The sequence below is a fragment of the Scomber japonicus genome, chromosome 5 (assembly GCF_027409825.1).
Source record: "Scomber japonicus isolate fScoJap1 chromosome 5, fScoJap1.pri, whole genome shotgun sequence".
NCBI classification, from domain to species: domain Eukaryota; kingdom Metazoa; phylum Chordata; class Actinopteri; order Scombriformes; family Scombridae; genus Scomber; species Scomber japonicus.
Genome location: NC_070582.1, coordinates 32,808,857 through 32,827,693, shown reverse-complemented (window position 1 = coordinate 32,827,693; position 18,837 = coordinate 32,808,857). Strand labels below are relative to the sequence as shown.

At 38.9% G+C, this 18,837-nt stretch overlaps 1 protein-coding gene across 1 annotated transcript; it reads right to left on the bottom strand.

The window, feature by feature from the left end:
• Window positions 1-304: 304 nt before the first annotated feature.
• Window positions 305-18,305, bottom strand: LOC128359508 (aminopeptidase Ey). Its single transcript, XM_053320002.1, has 23 exons — window positions 18,163-18,305; window positions 16,428-16,525; window positions 15,868-15,984; window positions 13,406-13,592; window positions 13,157-13,299; window positions 12,095-12,231; window positions 8,684-8,810; window positions 7,491-7,645; window positions 7,284-7,397; window positions 6,123-6,266; window positions 5,926-5,991; window positions 5,720-5,785; window positions 5,149-5,321; window positions 4,922-5,001; window positions 4,620-4,750; window positions 4,391-4,446; window positions 2,890-3,037; window positions 2,634-2,725; window positions 1,630-1,740; window positions 1,380-1,547; window positions 1,082-1,222; window positions 777-858; window positions 305-469 (listed from the first exon to the last, which is right to left on the bottom strand). The coding sequence occupies exons 1-23, from the start codon at window positions 18,303-18,305 to the stop codon at window positions 305-307; spliced, it is 2,844 nt and encodes a 947-aa protein (XP_053175977.1).
• Between the last annotated feature and the right edge of the window lie 532 nt (window positions 18,306-18,837).

Sequence of the window (18,837 nt, the reverse complement as noted above, 5' to 3'; positions counted from 1 at the left end):
ATAGTATAATCACTGTTACAATAACTATTTGAGGACTATATTTCAACAGGTTTTAGAGTCTCTTCTAGACATATTTCTTTGACAACATGGTTAAAATGGAAAATCTTTACAGTTCATAGACAGGTTTTTAAATGATATTCTAGCTCAGAAATAGTGACTTGAATACTTCCTCTAAAATATATAAGTAATTTCTCATCAGCTCCTAAATTTGTTTTAATGTTCTTTTTGATCATAATTGAAAACATAAAAACACTTTTGATTTATAAAATGAGTCACATCCTGTAGCTCTACCTTCATAACAGTATTAACCCATCTGACGTCCAGTCTGGCTGTTGAACCAGTCCAGCACCTCCTGTTTGTTCTGCTGCAGCCAGTTGATGTTAGCGCTGGTCTTCTCCACTGCCTGCTCCACTGCCAGAGTAGCTGAACCAAAACCTGTTGCACTGTGCTCTTCCACAAACTCCTTCAGCTGCCACAGGACACACAGTTAAACACTTCACACAACAGTTTGACATTCAGAAGTTAACTAGTAATGTATCTGAAATGGGACAACTCATGTTTTTGTGATTTTCTGTAATTCTTACTGTTTTATGTTGAATATCTATTTTAAACATCAAAGTTCCAAAACTTAAGGTGAACGTTGAAAACCCAGGTTTCATTTTTTCAAAATTAGAATCAGAATCAGTTTTATTGTCACTTCCATAATAAACACTCAGCATACATGGGAGTGAAATGCTATTCTTAACAGATCACACATCTGTTACTTTACAACTTACCTCTTGTAGTTCAGCAGCTGTAGAGAACCTCGCTGTGACTCCACTGATCATAGAACCAAAGTTGATGGAACCCACTCCATATCTGGAAAAATATAAACTCAAGTCAAACAAGAACTGATCCCAATTCAGCATGGAGCTGTCTGAAACAAAGTGAAACACTTTCAAAAGGTTCACAAGTTCTTTCTCCCCGTTGTTCCCCAATCATGTGACTTTAGACAATCTGCCCAAAGGAGCAAGATGTTGGCAGTGTAGATTTCCTTGGCTCTAAGTTACAACATGTATTTATCTCAGTGAATAATACTCACTGTGTGAACATGTATTTCCACTCTTTCCTGACAAAGTTCCAAGCTAGACTCTGCCCCACTCTGTTGCTGGCGACAGATGTGATGACTGAGGCGGCGTCCTGTTTACGGATCTTAGCTGGGTCTAAGGCGTAGGAGAGATACCTGGACAACCACAATGACACAAATAACTCAGTATAAACACACAACTTTGTCCTTTGTCCAGTATTTCCATTTGTTTTTGCATTCCCTCACTTCATTATTACATCGCTGCATTACCTTCCTGATCTTTGAAAAGGAAAGACAAAACATACACACACACCTTTCCAGCAGTTGTGTGTTGTTGGTACAGGCCAGTGCAGACATGAGTTTACTGGCTTCACTGGCTAAAGAAGCTCCTTCAAACTGGAACCAACCAAACTGCCATTCTTCCACATCACCTGCTGCAATGGCACTGCAGTACACTACAGAGCGCAGGTTGGGATGGATCCTGGGAACAAAATTGGAGTGACTTGAGTAATTACCTAAAACAAAGAAGTACATTAAATTAAGGGCCAACATCAAAGACTGACGCATTATTTTGAGGGTTGTCCATCCATTGTTTGAACCATGAGGTGGTCAGGTTTTGGCACTCTGTCACTCCAGTCCTGCAGGCCATACGGATGGCATTCACCTGGTTATACCTGCAGGAGAGCCAAACATGGTCAATGACAAGTCAAAATGTCATATATTTCTTTACACAGTCGTCATGGCCTCATAATTTTAGACTCTGTGTTCTCTGTGTATCCAGTATTGTAATTATGTTGTCATTTCTTTTTGCTTATTTATATTAAGGTTAATTTTCAGTTTCCCTTCTATGTTCCTGCACTCCTCCCCAGCCCATGTTTCCCTCTCCTGTCCTGTAGCAGTCTCATCAGCTCTGCCCTGTCCCCAGTGTCCTCCCAGCCAATTACCAGTCTGCCCTTTCTAGTCACTTGCTCCCCATCGACTTATTAGTTCAGTTAGTATTTAAGTCTTGGTTTTCAATCCCTGTTGGATCTTTTATCAAGCAAGGCTGCATTAGTACCCCCAGGGGGTTAGGGTTAGGGTCAACTCGACTCAGCCCAGCCTACTTTGAATTTTTGTATCCACGTCCTGGGAATAAAGACCTTTTTCTGCAGCCCTGCTTTTGCATTTGGGTTCACCTGCTCTGCTGTCCCTGACAACAGTGTATAGCACAGCATAGCACAGTATGTAGTATGTAGTATGGTACTGTATATTAGTAAAATGTAAGCTAATATTGTCCTGGGGTCCATCATTAATAATGGAAGCAACAATATTTAAAATGTATGCTAACTATTCTAATTGTCCAATGACTTGCAATAATTCCAGAGAGGTTTAAACCCTGTGAATAAAACAAAATGTTGAGTTTTTCTCTGCCATATCAAAAAGTGGACAAATTGTTAATGGCTAATTCAGTTTTCCTGTGAACGACTTCATTCAGATATTACAGGTAAATTAATCTCAGTGATCAAATGATTATGTAATTTCAGTGTTTGTTGTGTATTACATAGTATATCTGAATGAGTATACTCACTGGTCAGTGTGTCTGTCTGGAACACTGGTCCAGTCAGATGTAATGTTCTTAAAATACTGAAAGAGGGGTGTCACCAGTTTCTTCATGTAGTCCTGGAAGTGTTACACAGAGGAGAGTCAGGGAAACTGCTTTGCTTCCTAATGGCCACCAGGGGGCATAGAGACTACAGTGGGTGTGTCTGAACAACACATGAGCTGCTTTGCTGCCAGGTCCAAAAAAAATCTTATTAAAGCAAAACATGTAACTTGTCCTGTACCTGCATAGGCTGATAGACTTCAGTTCGATCCAGCATGAGATAATAATAGTTGAGGTTGTCCAGAGCAGACTGCCAGGGCATGTACTCAGTCTCCACAGATAGATAGGAAGTTGTCCTCAGAGCAAGAGTGGTGGACACCTCCTGAGCCCTGCAGAGAGAACAGACACCCAATCATTAAATATAAAGTTAACCCAAGTTAAGATAAGCTGTGTCTCTGATGTAGTTATGTGGTTTGGATAAATAAAACCTTTCCTAACATAAGGATGAACTAGAGTGTGTGTGTTTGAACACTTACCCAGGGTAATCAGTCTATCTATTGGTCCAAGATTTTTAGCCACTGACATACCAAATTTTTATCTTTACAAAAGATATGTTTAAATCTAATGAGAATATTGGCATGATATGTGCCAAACGCTCTCCACAGGATGCCCTCTTTCCATTTTGGAGATAAAATGAAGTTTTCATTTAGAGCTACTTTTGGAAGAATATGTGATCTGTGGATAAACAATCTCATAATCCAAGAGGAAAGCACTATCATGAACTTTAATCTGGCTCCCTCAAATGAGTAGTCCACAGATTTAGCATTGCACTCCTGTAACATTGTTGGACTCACAATGGACTTTTTTTTTTAAATCAATGCAGCAGACCAGAGGTATTTAATTTAGGGTTTTCTACCTTTTCAAAACCTGGTGCCTAAACTAGTAACTGCTGCTAGCCTCTAGCAGATATGAAGAATGGATTACAGAGGTCTGGTAAGGTGACATCACATGAGACAGCTGTGGCTGAGGAATCACATGAGACAGCTGTGGCTGAGGAGGTAGAGCAGTCGTCCACCAATTAGAAGATTGGCAGTTCAATTGGGCAAGATACTTAACCCCAAATTTCCTCCATTGCTGTGTCAATGGTATGTGGAATGAGTATGAATGGTTAGTTAGCAGGCTATAGCCTATCTCAATATTATTGTTTATTGAGTTTAGTTTTTGATGAGTGTACAATTGGATTTTATGTTGCTGTGTCTACCATCTGTGTGTGTGAGTGTGTGCTTATGTGAGGTTTATGTGGCTACTGTGCCATGCTGTGTTCAGGTGTCATTTTTAATATTACTGAGCATGTTGGTGCTGGTGTAACTCTTATCATATGTCAGTGCAGTGCCAGGCTACGTGATGTTGTTAATGTTCATCTCAGTGTCTGTAATATTACCTCTGATGATGTATAAGGTTTGTATTATTAAACTGTGGTGCATTCAGTCAAGTATAGTTGTATTGGCCTATTTTGGTTAACATATGTGTTTCAGAATCTATTAAAAATGATTGGTTTTGGATTGGCTAGACCCATCTGATTTCCTCTGTGCCCATCCACACTGTTAATTCTGCCTACACTACTGATAATAACATGAAGTAAAATGTTTTTTTTTTTGTTTTATTTGGGTTCTAACTCACAGACACTAATGAGAACAAACATTTACTTTGGGGAAAATCTCCAGGTGGATAAAGTTACCTACCTGGCCAGATTGAAAGCATCATCCACAAGCTGGACTCTGTTTATCAGTGGTATTACCTGCAGATTGTGTGTCAAACAGGATATGAAATACAAACAATTGTTATAAAATCTGTTAAGAAATAAAATAAGGAGAGAAAGAAGAGAAAACTACATTTAAGAAACAACAAATCATTTCTTTAAAGTCAAATATAGTCCCTCATCCATGAAACTCTAAAGATCTTAATGTGTACCTGGTGCTCTCTATTAAGCTGAGCGAGGAGTCTCTCCCAATTCCCCAGGTCATAGTTTACTCGGTAATAACCAGTCACATTGATATTAGCCAGAACCCACAAACCACCACTCATCATGTCCACGTTTACAGCTGAGAGAGAAAAGACAGCAAGAGACAGAAGAAGGATATCCAGGTGCAATTATTTATTATGTAGTAGCAAACAGAATCAGATTAGCAAAATCATCATGATATTTTGCAAACTACTGATATAACAGGTTGGTCCTTGTCATGTTTTATGTAATAATCTGTATTCAGTCATACCTGTCTTTTCCATTAGCCACCAGACATCTTCTTGGACCTCATCAGACTTCATCCACCTAACAGGAATCAGCCACTCATAGCTATGGAGAAGGGAATACATTTTAATATTCATTCATGACTGAGGCAAGTGAGGGAGGACAGCAGGTAGCAGATCTCTGTATATTCTAGAAGAAAAAGAACATTCCTTTAGATAGCTTGTGGTGATATACTGTAGCAGTGTTGCATACTTGTAAGGTGATTTGACTGTGACGTTAGACTCTGGGTCCAGCAGAAAGTGCTTCTGGGATACCTCTCCTGTGGTGGTATCAATGGTAACCACAGGGAAGCCCATCTGAAGCACCCAGCGGTTCATGATGTAATGAACTGGGCGAGGAAGGGATACATTATTGGCTTTCACCTCCTGTTGTCAAAGGTAACAAAGTTTTTTTAAGAAATAATCTACAAATAATCTCAAACATTTTCATCTATATATCTAGTTAGAACGTTTCTATCACATTTAAACATAACCTACAGTATCACTATGGTAGTACAGCAGATACTACTTGTAACGTAACCTCTCAACTCCTTTCCTCCTTGAAAAGAAACTAGCAGTGTCCCTGTAATCTTTATAATCTTTAATATCACTGGAACCTCTGAGCTTTGCAATCAGGAGTCACCATTTTATTTTCACAATACTCTGTACAACACTATATGCAGATGATGCATTTTTTTAAGAAGTGTTGCATACCCATTGTCACCTTTGACAGATCTATTAAAATAGTTTTGTGCTTACTGTGGGTACAACAAACCTAATCTTACCTTTTGTAGACTTGCCCACAAGTCATTCCCTACTGTGTTACTGTATTCAAAGTGATTGAGGTATCTCTGGAGACAAAAGAAAACACAGCACCTTAAGTCATGAACATGAAACAGTTTGTGTCTAATTCATCTTAACAGGCCGTTTAACCCCAAACCAGAATGTACATATAATATATGTTTGTCTAAACACAAGTATAGAGACATACATTGAGCCCCTGGACAAAGACTGGCTCTGAGAGGAAATCAGACAACATCCTCAACACTGCTGCACCCTGAGGAGACCCAGAGACACACACAGATGCAATAGAGTTTAACGTGGTGTTATTGTGTGGCATATATTTGCAATGTAATAATAATAATAATTGAAATATGATATAAGATGATCTTGCTGTTGCCTGTGTACCTTGCTGTATGAGATGGCATCAAACTGCTCCATGATCTGGTCTGGCAAAATGATACTGTCCTCTTTGGAAGACAAAGGATGAGAGGAGACCAAGGCATCGACTGCAAACACTCTGTGTACGTCATCCAGTACAATCAAGTCTTTCTGTAACAAACGCACACACAGAAATATATTTAGATTAATTACTCTATTTTTGTAGATGTGATCCGATAACAGAAAGAGCCTCATAGACGAAATAAGTTAATACAGTACAGGGTGTTCTTTTCTTCAGTATAAATGTAATGCAACACAACTTGAGACCAAGTGATAAACCAGCAAGGCTGATATGTTGGCAGATAGCTTATCACAGATATATTGCTGCTGGTATATATTATATCCCACATAAGTGATGTGTGATAATTTAAAAACAGTGTCTCCTTTACATTATTTGTCCACCAGAGAGCACTGACTACTTTATTTTATACTGTGACATGCTCCTTTCATACCTCAGTCCCTATTCTTAAAACACCTAATTTAAGGGATTATCAAAAATGGGATAATCAAAAATGTTATATTAGTTATATATATATATATATACACACACAGGTTATACTGTGGCTATGTACAGTCCTTATTACGTCCCTTTTTAAATGACAGTAGGGCATGGATCAAACCAGGAAGTTCTAAATATTTGAGATTAGGAAATGAGGAATGAGGACAATGCATAAATTCAAGATCCCAGCCAGCATGTCCAAGTGGGCCCCACATAGATTAAATGTGGGGCGTGGATACTGAATTGGCATGGGCTTGAACTGGGCAAATTTTGCGGGTCCCACATGGTTTCATTAACATGGGCCCCATTTAAGATCCATTCTGATCCTACATATGGGCCTGCATGGGTCTCATGTAACTCACCCAGTTGGGCCCCACCTGAAACCCAGTCAAAACCCATATACGCAAACACAGGTGGGGGCACCATGGAAACCCATATTTGCAGCCCAGATTTAACCCTTATGGGGCCCACATGGACATGCTGGCTGGGATGAAATGTACAATACACCACACATGACTAGTCAACAGGAAACAGTATTAGTAAGGAGGAGGGCAGGGTATTAGCATACTGTGGGTGGATTGTGATGTGTGGATTGAATATAGCGACAAAGACCGAGAAGACATCCTCACCACGTTCCATGTAGGCTCAGCATAGTCTGCACCCAGGTAAGACACATATGAAGCAAAGCCTTCATTTAGCCACACCTCATTCCACCATCTCAGAGTCACCAGGTTACCAAACCACTGCACCACAGAATGAAACGACATCAGTCAGTTAGTTAACTAATCTGCCAATAAATCAGTCAGTTCATAGTCACAGTATAAAATTCAGTGCACCATGTGAGCCAGCTCATGAGCGATGATAGTGGCGGTGGTCTCTTTGTTTCTGTTGGATGAAGTCACAGGGTCATAGAGCAGGTTGGTTTCTCTATATGTCACCAAACCCCAATTCTCCATCGCCCCAAAGTAGAAGTCTGGCAGAGCGATTTGATCTGTGAGGCAGAGAGCAGGTTTAATGCAGGTCAGAGGAACTGAACTGAAGGTAGTGAAGAACATTGACAGAACTGAAAATGACCAAAACCAAAAATGAATGTATCCTACTAACAAGAATTATGTGTGTACAGGCTCATATATCTTATTCCTCTATGTCATAGACTGACATTTTCATCCAAAAACTATTAAAACACATCAATGGGTGACAGCATTACACTCAGTGACCTGTTCCTTCATCACCATAAACACAAACACAGTAGTTTATTTTGATCAATCCCACAAACCAAATGTGGATTCATCCACTGCTGAAAATAGTCCCCAACAAATTTTCAGTTTCCTTACTATACCAACAGCAAATGTCAGTTTTATGGAAAATAAACTACTGCTAACCATTATGTCAACAATAAGCAGCAATCACCTTCATCTATGTTGTATGTTTACGTTCGTATTTACCATACTCATTTTTCAAGAGTTTTTAATGAATTTTCCTTGGATGCACATCAACATTAAACGAACAAAACACCAGCTGCACTTTACATTAATTGTTGTGAGCTGCAGTATAAGGATGAACATAATCTGTTAGATATTTATTATATTTATCAGTCTAACTGTAGCCCATATAATTGGTTTATGAATTTATATATAATAATAATAAAACTGAATAATGCCCTGTGACACTTTTGAAGGGCACCGTTAACAGTACGTCTGATCTTTTGAGGTTAGACATAATATTCCTGATAAGATGGGTGTGGGTGAGACGGAGCATTCTTCCAATTTACTAATATCAACCGCCTAGCTAATAAACGTTGATGATGTGAGCCAATATGTTTTCTGAGGTCACACCAAAAATAGCAGTAAAGAGGCATGGAGAGATTTTTAGAGAATTAAGCAAAGAAAGAGGACCACAATTGATCCATACTCATCTTTTCTTGACAGGAAAAACAAAACAGTGACTGCATATGTGAGTAGTAAACAAACCACAACAGCCAGTTCAGCCAACACTGACCAGGCCTCAGATAAGTATAAAGCAGGCTGACCTGACTTGCACAGAGGGTAGGAGATGTTGTAGTACTGCTGAAAAAAGTCCAGTATGGGTCCAGTCACATTGAGGGCGTAGTTTCCCTGTTCCTGCTCAATCGCCTTCCTGCGAGCCCAGATACGGATCTGAACATATCATAGAAAACATGTTTATTATACAGTATGTATTATCAGTATCAGAAATAGTGAAATAAATCACAGTGAGCCTCTATCAACTATGAAGTAAGTGGACCAACTTCAAAGGCAGGATCACCTTTTGTTTTCAGTCCAATGCTTTGGTTGGAAGACCTAAGTGACCTACAGGTGATATAAGGATGGAGCAGGTCAGGTGCCTAACTAGGTAAGGCTCTACATGTGAAAATAACAACCTATACTTGCTGGGAAGTCAATGCAAAAAAAAACAACATATAATATGGGTGTGATGTGAGTAATCCTGCTGGACCTGGTCAACAGCCTTAAGGCAGTTCTGACCCATTAGTAGACGGTCCAAGGACAACTGGTTGAGTCGGGAGAAAAGCATAAATAATACTTTGATATGTTGATCGAAGTGCACCGACTGATCAAATGAGACTTCTAAGATTAGACTGTACAGCTGTACCTCTGAAGAAAGAGATCCAATACACAGATCAACCTTGGAAGTTATGTTATCTCTAGTAAAGATAAGAACCTCAGTCTTATCTGTGTTTAACTGTAAAAAGTTGTTTGCTATCCAGTCCTTTATGACAGTTAGACAATTGTGCAAAAGACATACCCAAGACAGAACCCTGTAAGCACACTACAGGAAAGAACAGCAGGTTCAGAAATATAAGACATGTAAACAAAAACTCTATTTCTCCTATCTGAGAGATAGGAAGGGAACCAGTCCTAGACGCTCCAACAGACACTCACACACTGCCTTTCTGTCAGGATGCTGTGACTGTCGCTATCAAAAGCTACAGAACAGAACATTCCCCCAAATAAGAGGACATCATTAAGTCATATGAGATTGTGAGAGCTTCTAACAGAAACCAGATTGGAATTCATCTGAAGTGTAGTGATGTGATCTGTTAGGGAATAACATTCTCTAAGAGTTTTGAACTAAAAGGCATCTTAGATATACTGTAGGTCTCTAGGTTTTGGTCAAGGTTCATTTTTTTCAGAAGAGGCTGAACAACTGCATGTTTAAAATATATTTAGGACACAACCAGATTTCAGGGACCTACTTATAATAAAGACCAGGCATGGACCAATAGACCTTAATCATTCTGGAAGTGAGGCTTCAAAGAGGCCAACAGCGTTAGCCTCCAAAGGCATGATGTTAATTTGTAAACCTGGATTGTTCATCACATCGTTTGAGTCAGCCTCAGAGTTCCTTCCATCCAAGAGTAGTCCCTGTGCTCTCATTCTCAGTTGTAATATTTCTAGGGTGTTTTGTGAGGATCCACTAAAATATGATGATTCTCTGAAATCCTTTTCATTTTTCTCTCATTTGGCAAGCTGACGAGTGCTTAAATACACTGTGGGTGCTTGGTGACAATCGTATGGAGCAATGGAACAAGGATCATCATGTAGCCCAGATATCTCTAATATCAGATGAGCACAAAGTCTGACAGGAAAAGTTGTTGTTGTTTGTGCTATAGACTGTTTTCATGGTGCAGCTCTTTCCTTGGATATACTTTAAAAATATTTTTGTTCTAGATTTTTTTCTATTGTGTGTTGGGTGGAGCAGCAAAAATCACTGGGAATAAAAATATGGGGTTAAAATGATATATGACTGCAGAGCAGCCCCGGATGCTTTTTCAAAAGTTCTGAATCTATTTTTAAATGTATTTATTTTTTCTGAACAGTGACTTCAACCAGTTGCTGACTGAATCTGTGTGAGTTTATAACAGTTGTGATTAAGAGTGAAACTTCTGAGGATATTTCAGTTGAGGCAGTGTTACTGAGTGAAATGTAGATAAATATTAAGATCAAAATTATATTTATTTATTTCTATGTGCATTCTTTCTGGAAAATAGAAAATAAGGACCAAAATGAATTACTACTACTCTTGATGTTGCAGTAGTCATACGATGCAGTAAAATTATATTATGCACACGTGAACCATCAAAAAAAAGAAAAGGCTCTAGCTTTGAGTGCTCTGGGCTGGGCACTGGATGTCAACTCCTAAAAGGGTTACAGTCCAGTTTCAAATGTGCTTTAGTGGTGCACACATCTAAGTACTTACAATCAACCCTGTACATTTGTCTCCAACATGTATAGATGGATTTGAGAAATCGACATTTCGAGTAAAGCATGAGAGTTTGTTGACGTAGCCTCCGGAGCTGTGTGGAGATGTCATCTTACACTGGTCCTACAGAGCCAATGTAAGATGAATAAGGAGTTAGTTGAACTGTAAATTAGTAGAGACTCAGATTAAAAATATAGACCTGGAAATGTGCAGAATATGTCTCCTCTAATATGCATTTCCTCCAGTGAATTCAGCTCATGTTATGTTCTTGCTGTATACCTGTGACTTGTGTTGTCTTGTATAATATTTTGTATGATGTCTTTTTGTTGCTTTGAACTAAAACGTTTTTCCATCAGGGGTGAAACATGGCATTTCTGCTGGGGTTGCATTTTCAACAATAGAGTGGCGACTAGCATCAGAAGAAACCAAGTAGAATCTTATTGATAATATTATCATGAATATGAGCTGCATGCTTCTTTTCACTCATATTTGTCTGTGTAGTTTTTGTTGAAAAAAAGCAGAATTTCCAACTTTACAAGTAAAAGTAACATCCTGACATATTGATGGTGAACTTAGAATCTAGAAAGGGCTGTTCATGTCTTGGTTTTGATGTTTGGACATTTGCTCAATGTGCCTCATCTCTCATCATTAACATCAAAATTATTGTTGCTAATGTGAATCTTAAGAGTCCTGCCAGCATCAGATCACTCTTGTTTCTTTATCATTTCCCAATGAATCTGATTCTGATTCAGATTGATTTTATTCTTTGTCCCAAAAGGACACTTAGTTTACCGCAGAAATACAGTCTTGATAAATATTAATTGCTTTGTTTAACACCTGCTTGTTATAGAATTCTGCAAGACTGCTAAACTCCACTCCCACTATCTTGCTTCCACCTTCATGATCTTTTACAGTGTATTCTTATCTTTACGGCGGAGATTTCCATACCAGCAAATTACAGAAAACCTGACTCAATAAAAGCTCTATAAAACAAAGTCATAAGTGATTTGTCCACCTGGAACTTGGCAGAGAGTCTTTGATGTCCTCTCTTGCACACAGAGGAAGTGTTCAAATCAAACTTTAGTCAAACAATGAAGCTATTATTTACACCTGTGATTTAAAACAAAGCAGAGGCTTCAAGTCACACCCACTAGACTTGAAGCCTCTGCATTAAAGTGATGAGTCGTTCATAGACAGTTACCAGGGTGTTTCCTTGTGTAGCGCGGAGGTGTGAGTAGTCAGAGATGACGATGGCCAGTAGATATGAGGACATTTTCTTGGTTTGCTCAAACCTGGTCTGTGTCACTGCTACTGCATCAATGGTGGTGTTAACGATATCTGAAAAGAGCACAGACACACAGTTCAATAGATTCTAAACTGTTAGTTGCTAATTAATATGTTTTACAATTTTTCAAAAGGTTTTCGCAAAGTTATATAAATGATGTGTTGCAGAATGCTGAACATGTTCCCTCCTGGCTTTGATTTATTCTATTTTTCTGTGTTCCCACTTGCATCATCTCATTCTAGACACAGTGATTGTTTATAGCAATATTGATTTCATTACACACTGGCAGCTACTGGTAAACTCTCATTTAATCTACGACTGACTGTGGTAGCTGTCTGCAGCTTCTTTCCACTGGTCTCCATCACCACATTTCCACACAAGGATCATTTACGTCACAAGATTAAATAATAATGTAGTAGCTTTTCGTTTTGTCCATAGTGGTCAAATGACCAAATACCAAATGACATCATAGTTGCTTTGTTCGGTTGGTTAATTTTGGTTTGGATGTAGATACTAAATTCTCTAAATGACATATGACTGGTTATGGAACTGAGCTGTGTCTGGTTTACATGCATGATTTAGTTTCTGTAAATGGGTCAATGAAGTTTTTTTTTGTGTCCATGTGGTTTAGTCAAATTTAAAGGGTGGACCCAGCATAAAATGTGTGCTTTTAATCCATTTTGAGAGAATATATTAGAGGATTATGGCAGAAATGTCTCAGTGGTGTAACCATAACAACTTTGTACCAAATAATTCAACTTGCTTAAAAACAGTAAATAGTCAATAAAACACCATATCAACTAGTTTAGCATGATCTTACATTATAACTTTTTATATTAAATTAGGGTAATGGAATACAATTGTTCTAAATATTACATTTCATCTGGAGAATCATGTCAATAAAATGATAATTCTACTTTTTGAATTGCTCATCTTGTCAACCTTTATTTGTCACTGACCCAAGTACACTGCACCAACCTATTTCCATGCCGTTGGACAGGGCTACAGTCCCGGGGGGGTGGATGAGAGTGATGTGGAAAACAGCTTTCATCGCTGGCTCATCGAAACAAGGAAAGGTTTTTCTGGCATGTGTCGGATGCATCTGAGAGGTGGCAACGATCCTGAGAAAGAGGGAAACATTCTGAACACAAATACTAACTGAAGTGATCTCACCACAGCATATCTACAGGTAGAAAAAGATGAACAGAGAGACAATCAAGAGCTTACTTTCTGACTCCATCCTCTTGATATTCACTCCTGTAAAAGCCAGCTAAGTCATCAGCCAGTTCTCCAGTGAACTCAGTGTACAGCTGATACTTTTGTCCTTGACTTAATTTACCATTCAGCTGGATAACCAGGTACTGCGTCTCAGGCTGCAACCAGGAGGACCTAATGCCTGGAGCAGACCCACCACCTGACCAACAGATAGAAGTGAGGGATGAGAAAAAAAGACAGAAATGAAACATTTTTCAAAAACTACTCCAAAAAACCAATTCCTAAAAAGGGAATTTATCAGTATTGTTGTTTTATTGTTCTGTTGTTTTTGTAATGTTTTATTGTTTTTATTGCTGATATTTCATGTAAACTTTGAGTGCCACTGGACTGCTGCCTGGATGAGTACATGATTTATTTCCAGTATTCAAAAGTCACCCTGATCATATTCTGGTTTTGATAATTGCACTAATACTAACTAAATAACTTTTACTTTTGCAGTATTAAGTACATGTTACTGGTCAGTATCAAGTGTGACAGGAGATGTAAGCAGACAGACACACACAGAGCACAAGGCCGTACAACATACACTACACTACAGCCCTTTACACACATACACTGTGCTAACACACACACACACACACACACACACACACACACACACACACCTCTGCCTGCATTTGAGCATTATAGTAAGAGTGTCAATATATTGAAGTTATGATATTATTTTCATGTAGCCTTGAGCTGTTGCATTGTTTAATCTGCTGAGCATAGGGATGATTAAAGGAAACTATGTTGCAATAATTAATAAGGGTTTTTATAAGTGATAAGAAGTGAATGCTTGCATTGTCTTAGCCAGAGTCACACCACTGTACCAAAAAAACACAAGGTAACTTGAAGTGGAAAAGTACGGAGCGTGAAAAGATGACCTTGACTCTGTTCACAGCAAGTATGAGAAAGTAGGATGTTTGTCTCTTAACAGTTGTGTTTCAGGTTGGGCTCTAAGGCGTCACAACAACGGATGGAGTCAGATACCACGAGGAGAATGAATGACACGTCTTGAGCCAATCAGAAGAGGACGCCGCCTTGCGTTACACCTATTGCTCTGTACGCTTTAAAACACTGGGTCAGGAAGAGATAGTCAGTCAGACTTTGTGAACTGATGAACACTCTGTTGCTTGTCAGGGATACTATAAGTCAGACCCAGAGCTCTGTAATATTGCACATTCTACTGGTGTTAAAATAAAACTGATTGTTTTGAACTAAAATTCTTCTCCTCCTATTTCATTAAAAGAATATGCGAGGACAGTATTTAATTTGATTATTAATTATTTGCTGCTTTTTCAATATTATTTTGAGCTGCAGCTCTCTGAAACCAATGAAAAGCATCTTCTTGCAGCAGTTTGTATGGCTTTTTCTTGGACGGTTTATTCCATGAGTCACGGTGTCATATGACTATATTCGTGCTTGTTTAACTGCCCTGAGACGTTTTTAATTTATGGGGGGTGCTGTTGCCCCCACCAGCGGGGCACTGGGGCTGAAGAGGTAGCTGCCGGGTTAATTTCTCCGTTGTTTTGTCAGTCCCTAGCCAATGGTTGTAACCAAAGTCCTTCCAAAGTCCTTCTTATTATAATGTCTCTGTTGTAACTTACCTAACTCGACCGGCTAGCTAACACTAATTAGCCAATTTAACTCTCGGTGCTGAAAGCAGCTTCGTTGATGGTAAGCAAAGCTTGCACTGCACTTTGATATTGTGACCTTCTTCACCAGGTGTGTAGGTAAAATGTTCTCTTTATATCCATGTCAAAAAGGCATTATTAACCTCCTCCTTTCGGTCTGTCTTCGTCATTATCGTTTGGTGTTGTGTGGAAAGTGCTCTCGCGCATTGATTTGCAGCGTATTTGTGCGTGCATAATGCCATCTGCATCCACACAGTGCAACCTGCGTTGTGCAGTAAAGGTCAATCAGTAATCTTTTTTAAGAAAGTAAGTGTATTCTGAATACACCAATTTAAACTGTAACTATAACGGAATACAGTTACTTGTATTTTAACGCCGTTACATGTGCGCTACTGCCACCAGGGACTATTTTTTCAGCCTGTGTAGTAATTGCATAGAACCGCCGTACGTAGGGGTGTGAACGGCGGGAGGAGAAGATCACTAATATACGGTAGAGGAGACATTTATTCACCGTCACAGACATTTTCAATATGCCTAATAAGAGCAAATCACTGTTGGAAAATACTTGTGATTTACAGGGTTAACAGTGTAATAAAAATGAGAATATCCTGCAGATGTGCTCAATAATCATGAACTGGAAAATAACATTGTGTGTGCTTGTAGAATAGCCTTTAATGTCATTGTACATGTACAACGAAATTAAAAGCAATCCGTATCGGTGCCATAGCCTAAGTAAAAAGTGGTTATAAAAGATAGTATAACTATGGAAAACAAATATTTAGTTTGTGTGTACTCTACCTGAAGTGATGAGCATAGCGACGTGTGTGTTCTCCTGCACTGTGTAGTTGAGTTTGTTGGAGTGGATCAGGATTAGATCAGTTTCCGTTATACACTCAAACTCCACAGTGGATTTACCTGATGGATACATGGAGAAAGCATACACATGAATCCTGGATAATGTATCTTTGTCAAAGATAATAGAAAAAACTAATAAATAGTAATATAGTATTGCAAAAATCGTAATGCTTAATTAACAAGCCACAGATTTTGCCCCATCAGTAGCCTACAATTTAAGACGAAGCTACTGTATCACTGAATGTTTGGCCTCATAAATGTTCACTAGGTGTTTTATATCTCCCTTTTGTAATGTTATATGATTCAACAATGTCAATAAAATATTTCTTGCTGCAACTCAAAGGAAAATAACTTCATGCTCTCATTGTCTTGATTGATGTTGTTCTCTAATCCCATAAAGATAGGCTAACTGTCAGGAGGAAGTAGTCAGATGGCTCCATTCTCTCTTTACAATGTGGCTACACCAAATAAACAGCGACTTTGGGGCCGTTACTGTGACTCACCTGTGAAAATGTAGAGGTTGGTGTTTGGGTCGGGGCTGAGACGAGGCCACAGAGTGATGTTGTAGGAGTCAGGGAGCAAAGCAGTGGGGAGACGGTACCTGAAGGAGATACATACATACTCTTGTTCTTTCAGGACTAACTGCAATGTGTAAAGTAGCGTAAATAGTGATTCAAAAAAAGGGAGAACCAAATAAAATCTACTATCATGATTCTTATATGGAGAATCACATGTCCATATACACCAGAATCAGAATCACACCCACGCCTCACCAGGAATGTGCAAATTATATTATTGCCTATACAGTATATAGAGACAGCCATCATGACAGTTCCCCAAAAGTGAAGCCAAAACATATTAATCGCCCCCTGGTGGCTGGCTGCAGTATATCCAATAAGTCCAGCCCCACCCATGTTAGCAGATAGGACATGAACTAAACTAGAAAAGCAAACTACACAAACAAACCCAAAATCTGCCATTTAGGTCAACGGCATACAAAACTCCTGCGTGATGAACAGAATATTTTAAATTTTGATTCATCAGTCCATAACACCTTCTTCCAGTCTTCAGTAGTGCATTGGTGGTGTTTCATGGCCCAGGCAAGCCTCTTCTTCTTTTTCTGACGTCTTAGAAATGGCTTTCTTGCTGCAACTAAAAATTTAGGATTTTTAAGTGTTTTTGTATAATTTTCAGTTTTGGGTAACCTTACCTTTTTTTTTTAACCTCTGGCAGTTCACCACTTACCTTTGTACAATTTCAAGGTATTCACTGGACTTGAACTGCTTGATTTCAATAAAAAAAAGTGGGTGTTCTAAAACTTTTGACCGGTAGTGTATTTTATTTCTAACACATTTTGTTTTACTTCACACTACTATAACCCTATCAAATCAACTAAAACGTCTGGATTACATAGTGTCATCTGAGGCCAAGTGTTATTTAGCAAGCTGATCCAACAACCATCAAAGAGTCTTTCACAATCTACAATCCACAGATTAGCAGAGAGGCTGGAAGTAGTGAGTCATGAATCTGATAACTATAGATTTGACTCAACACAAAGTTTTAAAAACTTTGACTGTAAACTTTTGACTTGATACGTCACTCTCTCAGCTATGCCAAAGATTACAAATTGTTATAAAAAAGTGTGCAGAGAATACATTTCCTGAAGTTAGACATATTTTGAATCAGTCTAATGGCAGCCAAACACTGGGACAGGTGTGTTTGTGAGTGCAGACCATGTGACAGTCAACAAATGATACCTCAAATTAACACTATTGGATATAAAGACATATAAAACATTGGGCTCCTGTTTTTTAGAACATGGTAGGAAAAGCAGCAACAGTGTGTTAGCATGCCCAAAACCAGGACCAAGAAAGGGAAGCAGCTAAATGGAATTTAGCCATCATTTATTTTATGATTTCTACCTGTGCTATTTTTACTGTGATATGTCAAAATGCCTTCTCATGTCACTAGAATAACATACCAGTGCATAACCTGGTCATTTTCTTTTCAAATGTAATAAAGCTTATTTGAAAGTAATGTGCTGTCCAGGGCAGCTCTCTGCTGTCTCACTTGTAGTTGTGGGAAAAATCCTATGGAAGTACATTTGTGTGTCTTTCATTGATAGTTATTCATACTCACTCATATTACACTGTTGATCCTGTGAGACACACTGGATCTACAGAGCAGCAATATGCTTCTACCTTCTAGGTTCAACATTTCATGAAATGAATATCTTACCTGTCCCAAGGATCTGTGACGTCACCACCATCGTCTCCTCCTGTCAGGGCAATAGTCCACAACGTGACAATGGTTGCCACAGAGACCGCGGCTAAGACCAAAAACACAATGCACAGCTTGCTCACTTGGCAGCGTTTCCCCATGGCCCCACAAATGGCACACAGCTGACAGACGTTCCACAGATGGATCCAGACTGAGAATAACTGAGAGGAAAGTCTCACACCACTAAGTACACCTGCTGCTCTCAGTCAGATCTCATGCAGAATGACAAACAGAAGTGAGTGCCAGCATTTTACCCCCCCCCCCCCCCCCTCCTCCACCACCACCCTCTATAATTAAGCCATCTCACTATTTGGAATAAATGGATGATATATTAGGACAGAACAACATCACAGTCATGTGTGGTGACACTGTTGATAACTATCTGCTCAGAAATGTGATAAGAGTGATATATTATCTCCAGTAATGTTCAGTGGATGATCACATGTTGCTCATAAAACACAGAATGCAGATTAGACCAAACATCTAGTTGGCTTTATTATGTTAGACTTGTACATCTTAAACCTGCAGTGTGAAACTTCAATCAATCAATCATTCGATCTTTTTATATAGCGAAAAATCACAACAAAAGTCATCTCAAGGCACTTTACACATAGAGCAGGTCTGGACCGTACT